Source organism: Bombina bombina, chromosome 3 (genome assembly GCF_027579735.1).
Source record: "Bombina bombina isolate aBomBom1 chromosome 3, aBomBom1.pri, whole genome shotgun sequence".
Classification (NCBI taxonomy): Eukaryota; Metazoa; Chordata; class Amphibia; order Anura; family Bombinatoridae; genus Bombina; species Bombina bombina.
Window position 1 is genome coordinate 578,573,335 of NC_069501.1, and position 17,374 is coordinate 578,590,708.

At 41.8% G+C, this 17,374-nt stretch overlaps 1 protein-coding gene across 9 annotated transcripts in view; it reads left to right on the forward strand.

Annotated features, from left to right (window-relative positions):
• Window positions 1-17,374, forward strand: part of C3H1orf109 (chromosome 3 C1orf109 homolog) — a 58,248-nt gene that overhangs the window by 34,124 nt on the left and 6,750 nt on the right. For 8 of the 9 annotated variants that reach the window (XM_053707140.1, XM_053707136.1, XM_053707138.1 and 5 more), the window contains 2 exons: window positions 6,241-6,420; window positions 7,877-7,998. In XM_053707140.1, coding sequence (XP_053563115.1) covers window positions 6,241-6,420; window positions 7,877-7,998 — 302 coding nt within the window. The remainder of the gene's footprint in view (window positions 1-6,240; window positions 6,421-7,876; window positions 7,999-17,374) is intronic. The other variant, XM_053707145.1, reaches the window with a different exon arrangement.

Below are 17,374 nucleotides of genomic sequence, written 5' to 3' on the forward strand. Positions count from 1 at the left end.
GTCGCATTTTCTTTATAGTGCAGGGGCTATCCTGCATGGCACTCCATGTGACCGGGTGTGGCCTCTCAACTTCCTCTTTCCTGATCTGCAATTGCGGGAGACATAACGGTTTCCCTGTGTCCGGGTCATAAGAGGTGGTGAGTGCCCTGGCCATTGGTGTTTAAAGGTGCCATGTATTCTATCTAGTCAGTATTAAAGCATAAGCTATGGAGGACTCTAATATGTTAGAGGATACTCCCTCTTTAATTAAAGCTCATATCTGTGTTTATTGTGAGGAGGTTTATGTTGATCCGCCTGCTCAACTTTGTTCCACATGATTTGATAAAATTGCAATATCTAAGAAGAACAAGATATTTAGTACTACTGAGCCGTCAACCTCTGAGGGTTCTCTGTCCCGCAAGATGCGTTCCCTACATTTCGCTGCCCAGTTGCAAGAAACGGTTTCTGCGGCCTTCCATGCTCTACCACGCCCTGTGAAGCGCAAGCGAAGGGATAGACATAGCGTTCCATCCCAGGGGTCATCTACTCCATTGGAGGTCTCTGAGAGATCCGATGAGGGGGCGTCTTCTAAACCTCTGGCTAAGGAGGAGCCTGATTTTAAGCAGAGCAAGAAGCCTGCCGAGACAAAGTCGGCATGAAGGGGCGGCCCCCGTTCCGTCTCTGGATCGCGTAGGGGGCAGACTAAATCTGTTCACAGAGGATTGGATGGAAGACGTACAGGATCCTTGGGTTCTGGAGGTTATCACCCAGGGTTACAGGATAGGGTTCAAGACTCATCCGCAGGGCCGCCATCAGGGGGTGACAGGGGTGACTTCTGTCAGGGGCCCAATGGGCTAGGGGGGCCCCATGAGGCAAGAACTAAAAAAAAAAAAAAAAATTTTTTTTTTTTCATTTTGGCAGCCACCAGTGAGTACTACAGCAGAGTGCTAATTGAGCATGGGAAATGTTATTACAAGGAGTAAAGTATTAGCATTTGAGAGGATTTCTGTGCACTAAACCACTATGCACAGTGTGAGACAGACTTGGCACTTTGTAGAGTGTGTGCCTAAGTCAGACTGCTGATCACTTTCATTTGCAGAGGAGGTAGGAATAACTTGGCAAATGTTTTTTATTTCTTTGTGCAATTTCAGATTGTAACTTCAGTGTGGTAGTAGTTGTATGGTGGGGCCAGGGGTCCATAAAAACACATTTTTTTTAGCAGAAGTGTATTTATGATTATTTGACAATGCTGTAGAAATTCTATATCTAAAACCATGCAGAAATGTTTCCTCCTCAATACACAAATGATATATATTACATTCCTGTTTACTGCTCCTTTATGCAAGGACTTTCCAGATACAAGGAGGCATTTTATCTAAGATTTTTACATCTGCATAACATGTTATAATCTCAGACTAAGATTGCTCAGTGTTGGAAATGAGACAGGTTAACTTAAAACTGTTCAGTTTACTCTACAGCTGAGTTAATTTTGAAATGCATACAAACAAGCTTAAATCCTGCATTTAACCAGATCTAATGGTATGAGTACCACAGCTTATGGTTCCACCAAGACCATATAGAGTACAGCATTTTCAAAATCCACAAGTACAGCTGACAGATGGGAACAGTTGTACACTATATTTGAAGTGGTGCTCTTGGTTGGGGAAAATGGGGAAAATATCAAACAAACATATGTCAACCTTTTAAAAGTACTTTTCTTCATCTAGCCATCTACCCAGATCATTAATGTACAATTTTGAATTTACAGAATTATTTTTGTTTGCACATTTACAAATATGATTCTTTAAAAAGGGATCTCTTAATTTCTGCATTTTGTTTTATCATGCATGTCACACACTGTTGATTTAGGGGATGCAAGGTGCATAAATGTTTCCTCCTGTGAGTGTTTATGTGGGTGTCTGTGTTTATGTCTTTGTGCTTTGGTTTGTGTCTCTGAGTGTGTGTGTATTTTTTTTCTGTTGGTATCTCTGTGAGGGTGGGTGTGTATGTCTTTGTGCATTTTCTGTGGATGTCTGTGAGGGTGTGTGCATATGTCTTTGAGCTTTTTCTATGGGTGTCTCTGTGAGGGTGGGCGTGTGTTTGTCTTTGTGTATTTTCTCTGGATGCATCTGTGAGGGTGGGTGTGTATGTCTGTGTTTTCTGTGGATGTCTCTGTGAGGGTATATGTGTGTGTGTGTGTATGTATGTCTGTGTTTTCTGTGGATGTCTCTGTGAGGGTGTGTGTATGTCTTTGTGTGTTTTCTGTGGATGCCTCAGTGAGGGTGTGTATGTATGTCTTTATATGTTTTCTGTGGGTGTCTCTGTGTGTGTGTGTGTGTATGTCTTTGTGTGTTTTCTGAGGCTGTCTCTGTTGGTGTTTCCTTGGGTTTATGTGCAAGTTTGAGTTTGTGTGTGTGTGTCCATTATCTGTTCCTTTTTAGGATATTTTGACCTTACTACTGATTATTCACATCTTTCTACAGACTTTGAGACTAATGAGACCTTTCTGGAAGTCCCCAATCTACCATTTAACCTTTAAATTATTGTTTAGGCAGTTCAGGGCCCTTCCTTTCAGCCACTGCATGTTGTTGGCATCTTCCTTTACAAAAAGATAATCAGAACTCCATATTTTGTTTTCTAAATCTCCTTTTTTTACAAAACTGTAGTTTACCTCATTACTTGTCAGGGCAATGTAAACAAGTGCTAAGTGTCTGTTTGCGTGTCTGTGTCTGAGTTTCTTTGCGTGTTTGCTAGAGTGTCTATATGTGAATCCTTATGTGTGAGTGTGTGTGTGTTTCAGTGTATGTTACTACCTTTACAACATTTCCAAGTTTAAATAGACACTTAAGAATAAAGTGCATATACGTTTTAGTCACTTGGTCAAAAACTGCACATGTCAGAGGAGGGGGCGGGGGGGCCCTGATCAATGGTTAAGTCAGGGGCCCCAAAATTTCTAGTGGCGGCCCTGCTCATCCGCCCAGGGGCAGATTCCTCCTGTCAAACCTATCCTCAAGACCAGAGAAGAGAGACGTCTTTCTAGAGTGCGTGAGGGATCTCTCCTCTCTTGGAGAAATAGTTCCAGTACCTCTAGCAGAAAGGGGTCTAGGGTACTATTCAAACCTTTTCGTGGTCCTAAGGAGGGCACGTTCCTAAACAAGTTTCTGTCAGTTCCATCGTTCAAAATGGAGATGATCAGATCGATTTTCCTAGTTCAAGAGGGGCAATTTATTACAACAATAGACTTGAAGGATGCTTACCTTCACATGCCAATCCACAGGGACCACTTCAGGTTCCTAAGATTCGCCTTTCTGGACCAACACTTCCAGTTTGTGGCCCTGCCCTTTGGTCTGGCGACTGCCCCTAGAGTCTTTACAAAGGTTCTGGGAGCGCTGGATCATAGATTCCATAGCTATGAAAATATTCTTGACAGATCAGAGGCGTTCAAAGATCGTGTTGCGCTGTCTTGCCCTTCAGACCTCAAGGCCATCTGTGGCCAGGTGTATGGCGGTGATCGGACTCATGGTTTCCAGCATTGATGTCATTCCTTGTGCCAGGTTCCATCTAAGACCTCTGCAGTTATGCATGTTTAGACAATGGAACGGCAATCACTTAGATCTTTCCCAACAGATCTCTCTGAACAATTTAGCGTGGGAATCCCTCTCTTGGTGGGTCTGTCCAGGGCAGCTGTCCCAGGGGACATCCTTCTTGCCTTCTTGAGACCATCCTGGAAGGTTGTGACCACGGATGCAAGTCTATCAGGATGGGGAGCTGTTTGGGGTGCCAGAAGGGCACAGGGCAGGTGAACTCAAGAGGAGAACAGCCTACCGATAAATATCCTGGAACTACGAGCAATATTCAATACTCTGAGAACTTTGTCCCTTCTTGGGGTCGTCCCGTTTCATCAGATTCCATATACGGGTCGCGGTCCAGGGATCCCCAGGCAGAGCTGATAAATGCCTTGGCGGTACCTTGGGAGTTCAACCTAATTTACATCTTTCCACCATTGCAACTTCTCCCTCGAGTGGTGGCCTGCATCAAACAGGAGCAAATCTCGACCATTCTGATTGCTCCGTTGTGGCCACGGAGGACGTGGTTTGCGGATCTGGTTGGAATGTCATTGTCTCCTCCATGGAGGTTACCCTGTCGCAGAGATCTGCTAGTTCAGGGTCCTTTTCTTCACCAAAATCTCGATTCTCTGAGGCTGACTGCATGTAGATTGAACGCCTAGTCTTGGCCAAGAGAGGGTTCTCGGAGAGAGTGATTGATACTCATTCAGGCAAGGAAACCGGTCACTCTTCGCATCTATCATAAGGTGTGGAGAACCTATTTGGATATTCTTGGCACAAGATTAGGGTATCCAGGATTCTGGCTTTTCTTCAAGATGGTTTGGATAAGGGCCTTGCCGCTAGTTCCTTTAAAGGGACAGATTTCAGCCTTATCGGTGCTGTTACACAAGAAGCTAACAGAGCTTCCTGATATTCAGTCCTTTGTTCAGGCTCTGTCTCGAATTAGACCGGAATTTAGACCTTCTGCTCATCCTTGGAGCTTGAACGTGGTTCTTAAGGTTTTGCAGAGTGCTCCGTTTGAGCCTATGCATGCGCTTGACATTAAGATTTTCTCCTGGAAGGTTCTGTTTCTTTTGGCTTGCAGAGTCTTCGAGTTAGTGACCTTGCAATTTAAACCCCCTTACCTGTTTTTTTTTTTACGCCGATAAGGCTGTGCTTCGCACTGGGTTGGGTTTTCTTCCCAAGGTGGTGTCAGATCGTAACATCAATCAGGAGATAGTAGTTCCTTCTTTGTGTCCTAACCCTTCTTTGCCCAAAGAGAGGTTACTTCATAACTTGGACGTGGTTTGAGCCTTTTACCTTCAGGCCACAAAAGGATTTCAGACAGACTTAGTCTTTGTTTGTGGTGTATTCTGGGAAGCGTAGTGGGCAGAGGGCCTCTTTCACTTCACTGTCCTTTTGGCTGAGGAGCATTATCCGTTTGGCCTATGAGACAGCGCGACATAAGCATCGTCAGAGGATTCCGGCTCACTCAACTAGAACTGTGGCCTCTTCTTGGGCGTTTAAGAACGAGGCCTCTGTGGAGCAGATTTGTAAGACGGCTACTTAGTTTTCCTTTATATACTTTTGCTAAATTTTACAAATTTGATGTTTTTGCTTCGGCGGAAGCTGTTTTTGGGAGACAGGTTCTACCGGCTGTGGTGCCCTCAGTACAGGGTCCGCCTTCTTTTGCCCTCCCGTTTTTTGTTTTTTTCATTCAGTGTCCTTTAGAGCTTGGGTATTTGTTCCCACAAGTAATGAATGCAGCAGTTGACTCTCCTCCCATGAAGATGGAAAACATAAATTATGCTTACCTGATAATTTAATTTCCATCTCTGGGAGGAGAGTCCACTGCTCCTGTCAGTTTGCTCCGGTGGGCGGACGTAAATTTAATTTTATTCTTCTGGCACCATTTTTTACCCTGATATTTCTACTACTGTTCCTTCTTCCCTTGGCAGAATGATTGGGGGATGAGGGGAGTGGGGGAGGTATTTAAGCCTTTGGCTGGGGTGTCGTTGCCTCCTCCTGGTAGCCAGGTTCTTAATTCCCACAAGTAATGAATGAAGCAGTGGACTCTCCTCCCACAGATGGAAATGAAATTATCAGGTAAGCATAATTTATGTTTTTTGGTCATGATTTAGACAAAGTGTACAATCTTAAATAATTGCAATTTACTTCTATTATCAAATTTACTTCTCTCTTGGTTTCCTTGGTTGGAGGAGCAGCAATGCATTATGAGGAGTTATCTGAACACGTTGAGTGAGCTATTGATAAGAGGCATATATGTGCAGCCACCAATCGGCAGCTTGATCCAAAGTACTGCATTGCTGCTCCTGTGCCTACTTAGGTTTGCCTTTAAACAAAGAATACCAAAAGAACAAAGTAAATTAGATACTAGAGGTAAATTGTAAAGTTTTTTAGAATTACATGTTCTCTCTAAATCTTGAAAGTTTTAATTTTGGTTATGATGAGAAGTAAAGCTTTTAAAAATTGAGATTAAATCAAGACTATATCAATTTTGACTATGTACAAATACACATAGGCATTCATAATCTCAACAATGTCCTAGTTTCCAGTGGGTTTTCTGGTTCCACCCGTGACATGCCCTGACATATTTATTATGCTTGTTTTTGTTCTTTAAATCCTTATATCTGTGTATAAATCTTTTTCTGGCTTCTTAATGAACATTTGTTAACCCTTGTACTTCTAATTACAGATTATCTATGCAGAAAGTGAAGGATGCTGTGAGTCATCATGTGGGGTCTGTATTCTATGTCTATGAAGTTAATGCAGACAAGATCGGTCTTGAGGCTTCTCTGGAGCGTTCAGCTATTAGTCCATCCATTGCTGACATGCTAGAGTGGCTGCAGAACATTGAAAAACATTACAGAAACCAGTATCCTTTTGGATAGTTATGTAACAATTGTATAAATCTCCAAAATGCCTAACAGGAGAATAACAACCCTCTATAGACTCAGGGCTGATTATTTAAAGGTTGCTGCTCATGTGAAATTCTTTAAAAGTTCTTCAAGATCCTTATGATTCTCTTAATTCAAATTGTACCTTGATAGCTGTGTGTATTGGTACAGGCAATAAAATAAGCATGTAAAAAACGTAATTAATGTACTTTGTAAAAACCGTAATGGAATTATGCATAAAACTCATACAATGCTATCATAACTTGTACAATTTTGTTTTTGTTTAAAAAGATAGTAGATAACACCATCACTACTGATTTCCCAGCTTTGCACAACCAACATTGTTATAGTAATATACTTTTATAACCTATAAATCTCTGCCTGTTTCTAAGCCCCTGCAGGCTGCCTTATCTCAGTACATTTTATTAGCTTTTCACAGCCAGATAGTGCTAGTTCATGTGTGCCATATAGCACTCCCATGGAGTTTATCCGTTCACCAGAACTAATTGGCTAAAGTGTAAATTTGCAAAAAGCACCTAGATAAAGGGGCACTCTGCAGAGGCTTAGAACGTAATTAATGAGTTAAAAAATATTAATATAACTGTATTGGTTATGCAAAACTGGGTAATAAAGGAAATTTTAATGGTAAAATGTGCATTTAACGAACAACTTTAATTTCTGGAAAAAAAAAATTGAAATCATAATGAAGATTTCAGAGATCAAAGGGTTCCTCACATTTTTTTGTAAAATTATTTTTTCAAACTTGTCCATAGGGCTGCACTGGGATGTTCCTTAGGAGTGTACAGCATTTATTAGCATTTATCACCTGAATTCTCTAAGCATGTTAAGCCTGCAGGTCTCATTGTACTGAATGTAAGCAGCCATGTTGGTTTTGCAATGTGCTTATTAAACTGAAAGAAAAAGACATGTTTATAAAATTAGAATCAAATACAAGGGATATTAGTCTGAAAACAGCAGAATTTGATGTTCCTTAAAAAAATCTTTCAATGTCAGGTACTCCCTGTCAAATTTGCTCTTCCCTGCAAGATTTTGCATTCCATAGAGTAGTGTTTCTCAACCGCAGTCCTCAAGTACCCCCAACAGGCCATGTTTTCATTATAGCTGAATCTAGAACACGGGTGAAATAATCAGCTGATTAGTAACCATGGTTACTAAACTGCTCTCACCCATCGGCTGATTATTTCACCTGTGCTCTAATTCAGCTATAATGAAAATCTGGCCTGTTAGGGGTACTTGAGGACCGCAGTTGAGAAACACTGCCATAGAGCATCATTACTTTCTATGAAAGTCCGCTCTCAACTCTGGGATATTCAGGTTCTGCATGATTTATCTTGTGATCATTTTTAAAAAATAGGGCCCTCACAGCGCAGAAATGGTCAATATGCATACAGCTTATCCTGAACTTGCCTATATATACCTAAGGATGAAGCTGCTTCTACAAGTACGTAGTGATTGTCTTGCAGAGATTCAGGCATTACCACAAACCTGGGGTAAATTAGGAGACAAATCACCATCTATACATCAGTTAGTGGAGGGTAAGGGTTTTTTTTTTTTTTTTTTTTGATCAAATTATTTATTTTTCTGTTTTATTGCCCTGTGACAACAACATAAAGCAGTTAAAGATAATGTAAGTTGATTCATTACATTCATTTTGTTACATTAGTCTTATGTAGTGTTTAAAATATTATATATACGTTTTTATATATGATCAAAATGCAGTATGTCAGTCAAAGATTTAGGTAGAAAATAAATGTTTTAAAAGCATTTAAGATTGTCAACTTAATTTTGATTCACAAAAATTCAAAAACCTTTGTGTATATGTTTAACTCATCTCCCTCAATTGTGACCAGTTAGGTCGAGCTGTAAAAGGTCTAACCAATTAGGTCTAAATGGTTTAGGCAATCATTGCAGAATTAGTTTTTCAGCATTTCTAGGAAGCCCATGACAAGCACACAAAATAGGTGTGTTTAATGCCCCTTTTATAGAGAAATTTAAATATGTGCACACTTTTTATTTTAAACAATTTAAATGGAACCATATTTCTACTGTCTCTAAATGTCTGGCTCTGGCTTTTTTTTTTGTTTTGGGACACTCAGGTCTTATTAAATTTTCATGATTCAGATACAGCATGTAATTTTAAACAACTTTCCAATTTACTTCCATTAAAAAAAATGTGCACAGTCTTTTATATTTACACTTTTTGAGTCACCAGCTCCTACTGAGCATGTGCAAGAACTTACAGACTATACGTATATGCATTTGTGATTGGCTGATTGCTATCACATGGTACAGGGGGAGTGGAAATATACATAACTTTGAAATGTGTTAGAAAAGAATCTACTATTTATTTGAAATTCAGAGTAAATGCTATTGTATTGTCTTGTTATCTTGTATTTGTTGATTATCCAAATCTACTGTGTTTACTGGCCCTTTAAATTAAGTTGCAAGAGATTGGGGGCTTTATTGCCAGAGCCATTTGCCTTATCGATTTCTACAGCACCACAATATTCTGTAGTGCTGGTTACAAAGGTAGAGGTATACAATGACAAACATTTATGGTACGATACAAATACATAACAGACTAAACAAAATGATTTGGTACTGTGGGGAAGTGAGCCCTACTCCGAAGATCTTACGGTATACAGGTTAAGGGTGCAGAGGCATGAGGTTTGGGGTAGCTTGTCACATGGATTGTAGTTGAGCAGCAGGTAAGGGTAGTTTTAAAGGACCCGTCAATACTGTAGATTTTCATAATCAACAAATGCAAGATAACAAGACAATGCAATAGCACTTAGTCTGAACTTCAAAGATTGGCTGAAACTATACAAGGTTGGAGATTGTTTGATGGAGCTAGGTAGAGAGTTCTAGAGGACATTAACAACACGTGAGAAGTCTTAGAGGCGAGAGAGGTAAATAGAAATAGAGAGTGGAGAGACATAGGTCAGCGGTTGATCGAAGAGGGCAGTTAGAGGATTATTTGGAGATAAGTGAGGTTATGTGTTGCAGGTAGACAATGTTCCCAGGTAGAGAATCTGTCTGCCTGTGTTTAGGGCAAGCAGGCAGCATCTGATTTATCATTGTACAAGCAGATGCTTTTGCAGCCCTACTCCCTGCTTTTGTGAAGCCAACTGCAAAATAGCAGGACTTGTCAATCACCATAGATGACTGAATCCAGGGTGATTTATCTAAAATAATGCAGCCTGATAAATGAAGCCTATCTTATGTGGATGGCTGTTGTCTTGTTGGAGGGGGAGTTAGTATGCTGAAGTGGTATTGCACAAATTCTTTAAATACTAAGTACTTTTGGCTTCCGTAACAAAATTATTGGACTGGTACAAACCCTCTTATTTGTTTTCTTCCCCTTTCTTTTATTATTTTATTGAATTTTGCAGCATCTATAGTTAACAGCGCATGTTACACCCAATTGTCCCTTATTACATTATAAACTTAATATTGATGGCGCAGAAACTTCAAACATATGAAAATTAGCGAGTGACCAGGTAAAGATGTCCAGATATGATGAAATCTAAGAACATAAATCAAAAAGCATTAAAATTCCCTCAGTACTTTATATGTTAACATAATATATTACGAGAAGTTTAACATTATTAAAGAGTATGAACAAAAAGTACTCATTATGTTAAATGTATTTCTCTTACATGGTGTATCCAGTCCACGGATTCATCCTTACTTGTGGGATATTCTCAATCCCTACAGGAAGTGGCAAAGAGAGCACACAGCAGAGCTGTCCATATAGCTCCCCAAAGGCTCCGCCCCCCCAGTCATTCTCTTTGCCGCTCTAACAAGTAGCATCTCCACGGGAGGGTAAAGAGTTTGTGGTGTTAGATTTGTAGTTTTTATTTCTTCAATCAAGAGTTTATTTTAAAATAGTGCCGGTTTGTACTATTTACTCTGAGGCAGAAAGTGATGAAGATTTCTGCTGAGAGGAAAAAGATTTTAGCATGTTGTAACTAAAATCCATTGCTGTTCCCACACAGGACTGTTGAGTACCGAAGAACTTCAGTTGGGGGGAACAGTTTGCAGGCTTAACTGCTTCAGGTATGCTCAGTCATTTTTTTCTAACAAGACCTGGTAATGCTAGAAGACTGACAGAAATCCCCATGGGGGAAGGTAAGCCATTTTCTGAGACTCAGTATAGAAGGATGGCTTAGGTTAAGGGCTTAAATACTGGTGGACACTGTTATGGGCTAAATCGATTTCTTTATTAGTATAATCTCATATTTGTTCAAGTGTGTTAGACGTTTGGAACACTTTTTGGGGTTTTAATACGCTTGGCATATTGTAAGACACCTAATCTGTCTCAGGAAGGCCCCATTACTCCGGAATGAAGAGGGAGGGGGCCTCATTTTCGTGCCTCAGTTGCGCAGTTGTTTTACAAGACAGCTTCATGCAGCTTCACGTGTAAAGTCCAGAGATTGTAGGGAGGACTCCAGGGAGGCTTATTTTCGTCTACAAATAATCCCTAAGGAAGGTAAAGCCACAGCAGAGACTGTGGCACCGTGCTGTAGTGTTTTAAACTGGTAGCCTGCTTCATTTAGCTCCGGTTTGGGCAATAAGGGGTTAATTGATTTTAAAATGTGTGTGCAATCATTTCAAAGCATTAGGATCATGTGGTGAAAATTTCATCAAGATCAGATGTTTTTTGGTGATTTGGTAAAAAAGTGTGTGCTTTTTATTATTTAAAGGCACAGTAACGTTTTTTTTTTTCAAAAAGTGTTTTTTACTGTATTGTAGTGCTGTCTAAGTCTGTCAAACATGTCTGAGCCTTCAGATAGACCCTGTTCTTTGTGTTTAAAAGCCATGGCGGTACCCCCATTGCATTTGTGTTTAAAGTGTGCTAAAGCATCTAAGCATTTTAAAGACCATGCAGTGACACTTAAAAATGTAGCCCAAGATGATTCTTTAATGGAAGGTAACGAGGATAGTCCTTCTTCCTCTCCCCATGTGTCAACACCAGTTACGCCCGTGCAAGCGATGCCTAGTACCTCTAGCGCATTGGCCCCTATTACTTTACAGCAATTAGCAGCAGTAATGGATAATTCCCTTGCAGCATTTTTATCCAAACTGCCAGTTTTTCCAAGAAAGCGCGATAGCTCAGTTTTAAATACAGAGGATGAGCAATCGGAAGCTTTGAATAATTTATCTGTAGTACCCTCACAACACTCTGAAGTGGCAGTGATGGTCTGTCTGAGGGAGAAATTTCTGACACAGGAAAAGTTTCTCAGCGGGCAGAGTCAGATTCCTTAGCGTTTAAATTTAAGCTGGAACACCTCCGCATCCTGCTTAAGGAGGTTTTAGCTACGCTGGATGATTGTGACCCCATGGTGGTCCCAGAAAAATTGTGTAAAATGGACAGGTTTTTAGAGGTCCCTGTACACACTTAGGCGTTTCCGATCCCAAAGAGGGTGGCGGATATTGTGACTAGGGAGTGGGAGAGACCAGGTGTACCCTTTGTCCCCCCCCCCCCCCATCTTTAAGAAAATGTTCCCTATAAACGACCCCAGGCGGGACGCATGGCAGACGGTCCCTAAGGTAGAGGGAGCTGTTTCAACGCTTGCTAAGCGTACAACTATACCAATAGAGGACAGTTGTGCTTTCAAAGATCCTATGGATAAAAAATTGGAAGTTTTGCTGATGAAAATGTTTGTTCAGCAAGGTTTCCTGCTCCAGCCAATTGCCTGCATTATTCCTGTAACTACTGCAGCGGCTTTTTGGTTTGAGGCGCTGGAGGAGTCGCTCCAGAGGGAGACTTCATCTGACGAAGTCATGGATATAATTCACGCTTTAAAGCTGGCTAATTCTTTTATCACTGATGCCGCTTTCCAATTAGCTAAGTTAGCGGCGCAAAATTCAGGTTTTGCCATTATGGCGCGAAGAGCGCTTTGGCTCAAATCATGGTTGGCTGACGTGTCGTCCAAAACAAAATTACTAAACATTCCTTTCAAGGGAAAGACCCTTTTTGGTCCCGAGTTGAAAGAAATTATCGCGGATATCACTGGGGGGAAGGGTCATGCACTCCCACAGGATAGACTGTTCAAGGCCAAAAACAAGGCTAATTTTCGCTCCTTTCGCAACTTCAGGAGCGGACCTGCTTCAACCTCTGCTGCTGCTAAGCAAGAGGGTAACGCTTCCCAGCCTAAAGCAACCTGGAAACCCTTCCCAGCCTAAAGCAACCTGGAAACCCTTGCAGGGCTGGAATAAGGGTAAACAGGCCAAGAAGCCTGCGCCTGCTGCCAAGACAGCATGAAGGGGTAGCCCCCGATCCGGTAGCGGATCTAGTAGGGGGCAGACTTTCTTTCTCAGGCTTGGGCAAGAGACGTTCCAGATCCCTGGGCATTAGAAATTGTTTCTCAGGGATATCGTCTAGAATTCAAGGACTCTTCCCCCAAGGGGAAGGTTCCACATTTCTCGTTTGTCGAGGATCTTCTAAAGATGGGAGTGATACACCCAGTTCCAATTGCAGAACAAGGGCTGGGATTTTACTCAAACCTGTTTGTAGTTCCCAAAAAGGAAGGAACTTTCAGGCCAATCCTGGATCTAAAAATTCTAAACAAATTCCTCAGAGTTCCATCTTTCAAAATGGAAACTATTCGGACAATCTTGCCGATGATCCAGGAAGGTCAATATATGACTACCGTGGATCTAAAGGATGCGTACCTACATATTCCTATACACAAAGATCATCATCAGTTCCTAAGGTTCGCCTTTCTGGACACGCATTACCAGTTCGTGGCCCTTCCTTTCGGGTTGGCCACCGCTCCCAGAATTTTCACAAAGGTGCTAGGCTCCCTTCTAGTGGTACTAAGACCGCGGGGCATTGCAGTAGCACCTTACCTAGACGACATCTTAATACAGGCGTTGTCTTTTCACAGAGCAAAGGCTCATACGGACATTGTTCTGGCCTTTCTAAGGTCTCACGGGTGGAAGGTGAACGTAGAAAAAAGTTCTCTGTCCCCGCTCACAAGGGTTCCCTTCCTGGGAACACTAATAGACTCGGTAGGAATGAAAATCTTTCTGACAGAAGTCAGGAAGTCAAAACTTTTGAATACTTGCCGAGTTCTTCATTCCATTCCTCGGCCTTCTGTGGCTCAGTGCATGGAGGTAATCGGTCTAATGGTTGTGGCAATGGACGTAGTCCCTTTTGCCCGAATTCATCTAAGACCACTGCAACTGTGCATGCTCAAACAGTGGAATGGGGATTATGCAGATTTGTCTCCTCAAATACAAATGGACCAGAAAACCAGAGACTCTTCTCTGGTGGTTGTCTCAGGATCACCTGTCTCAGGGAATGAGTTTCCGCAGGCTGGAGCGGATAACTGTCACGACCGATGCCAGTCTGTTAGGCTGGGGTGCGGTCTGGGACTCTCTCAAAGCTCAGGGTCTATGGTCTTGGGAAGAATCTCTTCTCCCGATAAACATTTTGGAACTGAGAGCGATATTCAATACGCTCCAGGCATGGCCTCAACTAGCGGAGGCCAAATTCTTCAGATTTCAGTCGGACAACATCACGACTGTAGCGTACATCAATCATCAGGGAGGAACAAAGAGTTCCCTAGCGATGAAGGAAGTAACCAAGATCATCAAATGGACGGAGGATCACTCCTGCCATCTATCTGCAATTCACATCCCAGGAGTAGACAACTGGGAGGCGGATTATCTGAGTCGTCAGACTTTCCATCCGGGGGAGTGGGAACTCCACCCGTAGGTCTTTGCTCAGCTAACCCAGCTATGGGGCATTTCAGAATTGGATCTGATGGCGTCCCGTCAGAACACCAAACTTCCCCTTTACGGATCCAGATCCAGGGATCCCAAGGCGGCATTGATAGATGCTTTAGTAGCGCCTTGGTCATTCAGTCTAGCTTATGTCTTTCCACCGTTTCCTCTTCTCCGTCGGCTAGTAGCCAGAATCAAACAGGAGAAGGCTTCGGTAATTCTGATAGCGCCTGCTTGGCCACACAGGACTTGGTATGCAGACCTAGTGGACATGTCATCGGCTCCACCATGGAAACTGCCATCGAGGCAGGATCTTCTAATTCAAGGTCCATTCAAGCATCCAAATCTAGTTTCTCTGCAACTGACTGCTTGGAGATTGAACGCTTAATTCTAGCTAAGCGTGGGTTCTCTGAATCGGTTATAGATATTCTGATCCAGGCTAGAAAGCCTGTCACCAGGAAAATTTACCATAAGGTATGGCGGAAATATCTTTGTTGGTGCGAATCCAAAGGTTACTTGTGGAGTAAGGTTAGGATTCCAAGGATATTGTTTTTTCTCCAAGAAGGATTGGAGAAAGATTTGTCAGCTAGTTCCTTTAAAGGGACAGATATCTGCTCTGTCTATCCTGTTACACAAGCGTCTGGCAGCTGTACCAGACGTTCAGGCGTTTGCACAGGCCCTAGTTAGAATCAAGCCTGTCTACAGACCTGTGGCTCCTCCATGGAGCCTAAATTTAGTTATTTAAGTTCTTCAGGGGGTTCAGTTTGAACCTTTGCATTCCATAGATATTAAGTTATTATCTTGGAAAGTTTTGTTTTTGGTAGCTATTTCTTCTGCTCAAAGAGTTTCTGAATTGTCTGCTTTGCAGTGTAATTCACCCTATCTGGTGTTCCGTGCAGATAAGGTTGTTTTGCGTACCAAACCTGGTTTCCTTCCAAAAGTGGTTTCTAATAAGAATATTAACCAGGAAATCATTGTTCCTTCTCTGTGCCCTAATCCAGTTTCTAAGAAGGAGCGACTGTTACACAATCTTGATGTGGTTCGTGCTTTAAAATTCTATTTAAAAGCAACTAAGATTTCAGACAAACATCATCCTTGTTTGTTGTCTATTCTGGTAAGAGGAGAGGTCAGAAAGCGACTGCTACCTCTCTTTCCTTCTGGCTGAAAAGCATCATCCGATTGGCTTATGAGACTGCTGGACAGCAGCCTTCTGAATAAATTACAGCTCATTCCACTAGAGCTGTGGCTTCCACATGGGCTTTCAAGAATGAGGCTTCTGTTGAACAGATTTGTAAGGCAGCGACTTGGTCTTCACTGCATACATTTGCCAAATTTTACAAATTCGATACTTTTGCTTCTTCGGAGGCTATTTTTAAGAGAGAGGTTTTGCAAGCAGTGGTGCCTTCCGTTTAGGTTACCTGACTTGTTCCCTCCCTTCATCCGTGTCCTAAAGCTTTGGTATTGGTATCCCACAAGTAAGGATGAATCCGTGGACTGGATACACCATGTAAGATAAAACAGACTTTATGCTTACCTGATAAATTACTTTCTCTTACGGTGTATCCAGTCCACGGCCCGCCCTGGCAATTAAGTCAGGTTTAAATTTATTTTAGTTAACTACAGTCACCACTGCACCCTATAGTTTCTCCTTTTTCTCCTAACCGTCGGCCGAATGACTGGGGGGGCGGAGCCTGAGGGGAGCTATATGGACAGCTCTGCTGTGTGCTCTCTTTGCCACTTCCTGTAGGGATTGAGAATATCCCACAAGTAAGTATGAATCCGTGGACTGGATAGACCGTAAGAGAAGGTAATTTATCAGGTAAGCATAAATTCTGTTTTTCTCTAGATATTAAACAATTTATGGATTATATAACCAGGGCTCAAAATTTCCACTTGTTGGCTAGCCATTGGCGAGTGGAAATGTAACTGTGGCGAGTGAAAGTTGGTGAGTGAAGTTAGCACATTTTATTTGCAATATGTACACTCCTACTGTAGCACTGACACACATTTTGCGCTATGAGCTAAAAATATTATCTGAAGGGATATTATATATCCATGAAAGGGCAAGGATCTCTTATTCCTCTAGAGCAGATGGGACCCCATTAGTACTTAGACTGTTACTTTTGAATGGATACACAGGGGCAGAGAGAGGTTTTGAAGCGTGAAAGTGGAGAAGAAAGAGTTGAGAGAGTGGAGAGAAAAAAAAGAAATAGAGAAGATATGAGACAGGAAAAAGAGTGTAAAGAGAAGATATTGCCTTAAAGAGAAGCGAGAGGGTAAAAAATAAAAAATTGAAGAGGGGAGGGAGTGGAGAAAAATAGAGAGAAGGGAAACATAATAATGCACTCTGCATTCTCTCAGTTCAACAACTTCCTTTTTCCATCCAGCTGTCTCCCCAAAACCACTAGTTGATGTTGATAACTGTTATGCACTTATTTTTTGTAATTTATTACTGTATGTAGCATTATTTAATTTGTAATGATAGAAAATAAAAACATTATTAAAAATTACTGCACATTAAGGTGTTTCACAGTGGCTAAATATTTGCAAAGAGTAGTGGGTGTGGTGTGGGCAGGTAATGGGTGGGATTAGAAGTGGAGTGTAAAATTGTCCCCTGTTTTATAGCTTAGGACTTGAAATTTTTTCCTGTCAGCCTCTCAGTGAGAGCCTGGATGAAAGTTAGAGTCTAGAGATGCAGGGAGAGTATATTTCAGCTCCCCAAGCAATCAGCATTGACACGTTTTGCTGCCTGCTTTCTGCACTCAAGTCCATGTCAGGAGCGATGCTTCTACCTGTCACACCTGAAGGGTCGTGTTTCTGTTCCACGGCATTGATTCTTGTAAGATTGTTTCCTTTTTTTTATACATTATGATTACACAGAAGACAGGGTCATAGTGTGGCGCCTTTTATCTTATGGAATCAAGGGTTAATATTCCTAGTGTGGGGATTATTGAGCAGGGGGGGTTTATACATAATAATGTTTGTGTTATTGCTGTGTTATGTGCGAGATGTGTCTCTAGCAATGATGAAACTTCAGGTTGACTTCCGGGAGTATTTGCGCTGCCAATTTTGGTGCGTTTTCTCCTTAGTGCAGGGGCGGTCCTGCAAGGCATCCCAGGTGACCGGGTGTTATTTTTACTTCCTATGTTGATCAGCAGCATAGGAGACGAAGCGGTT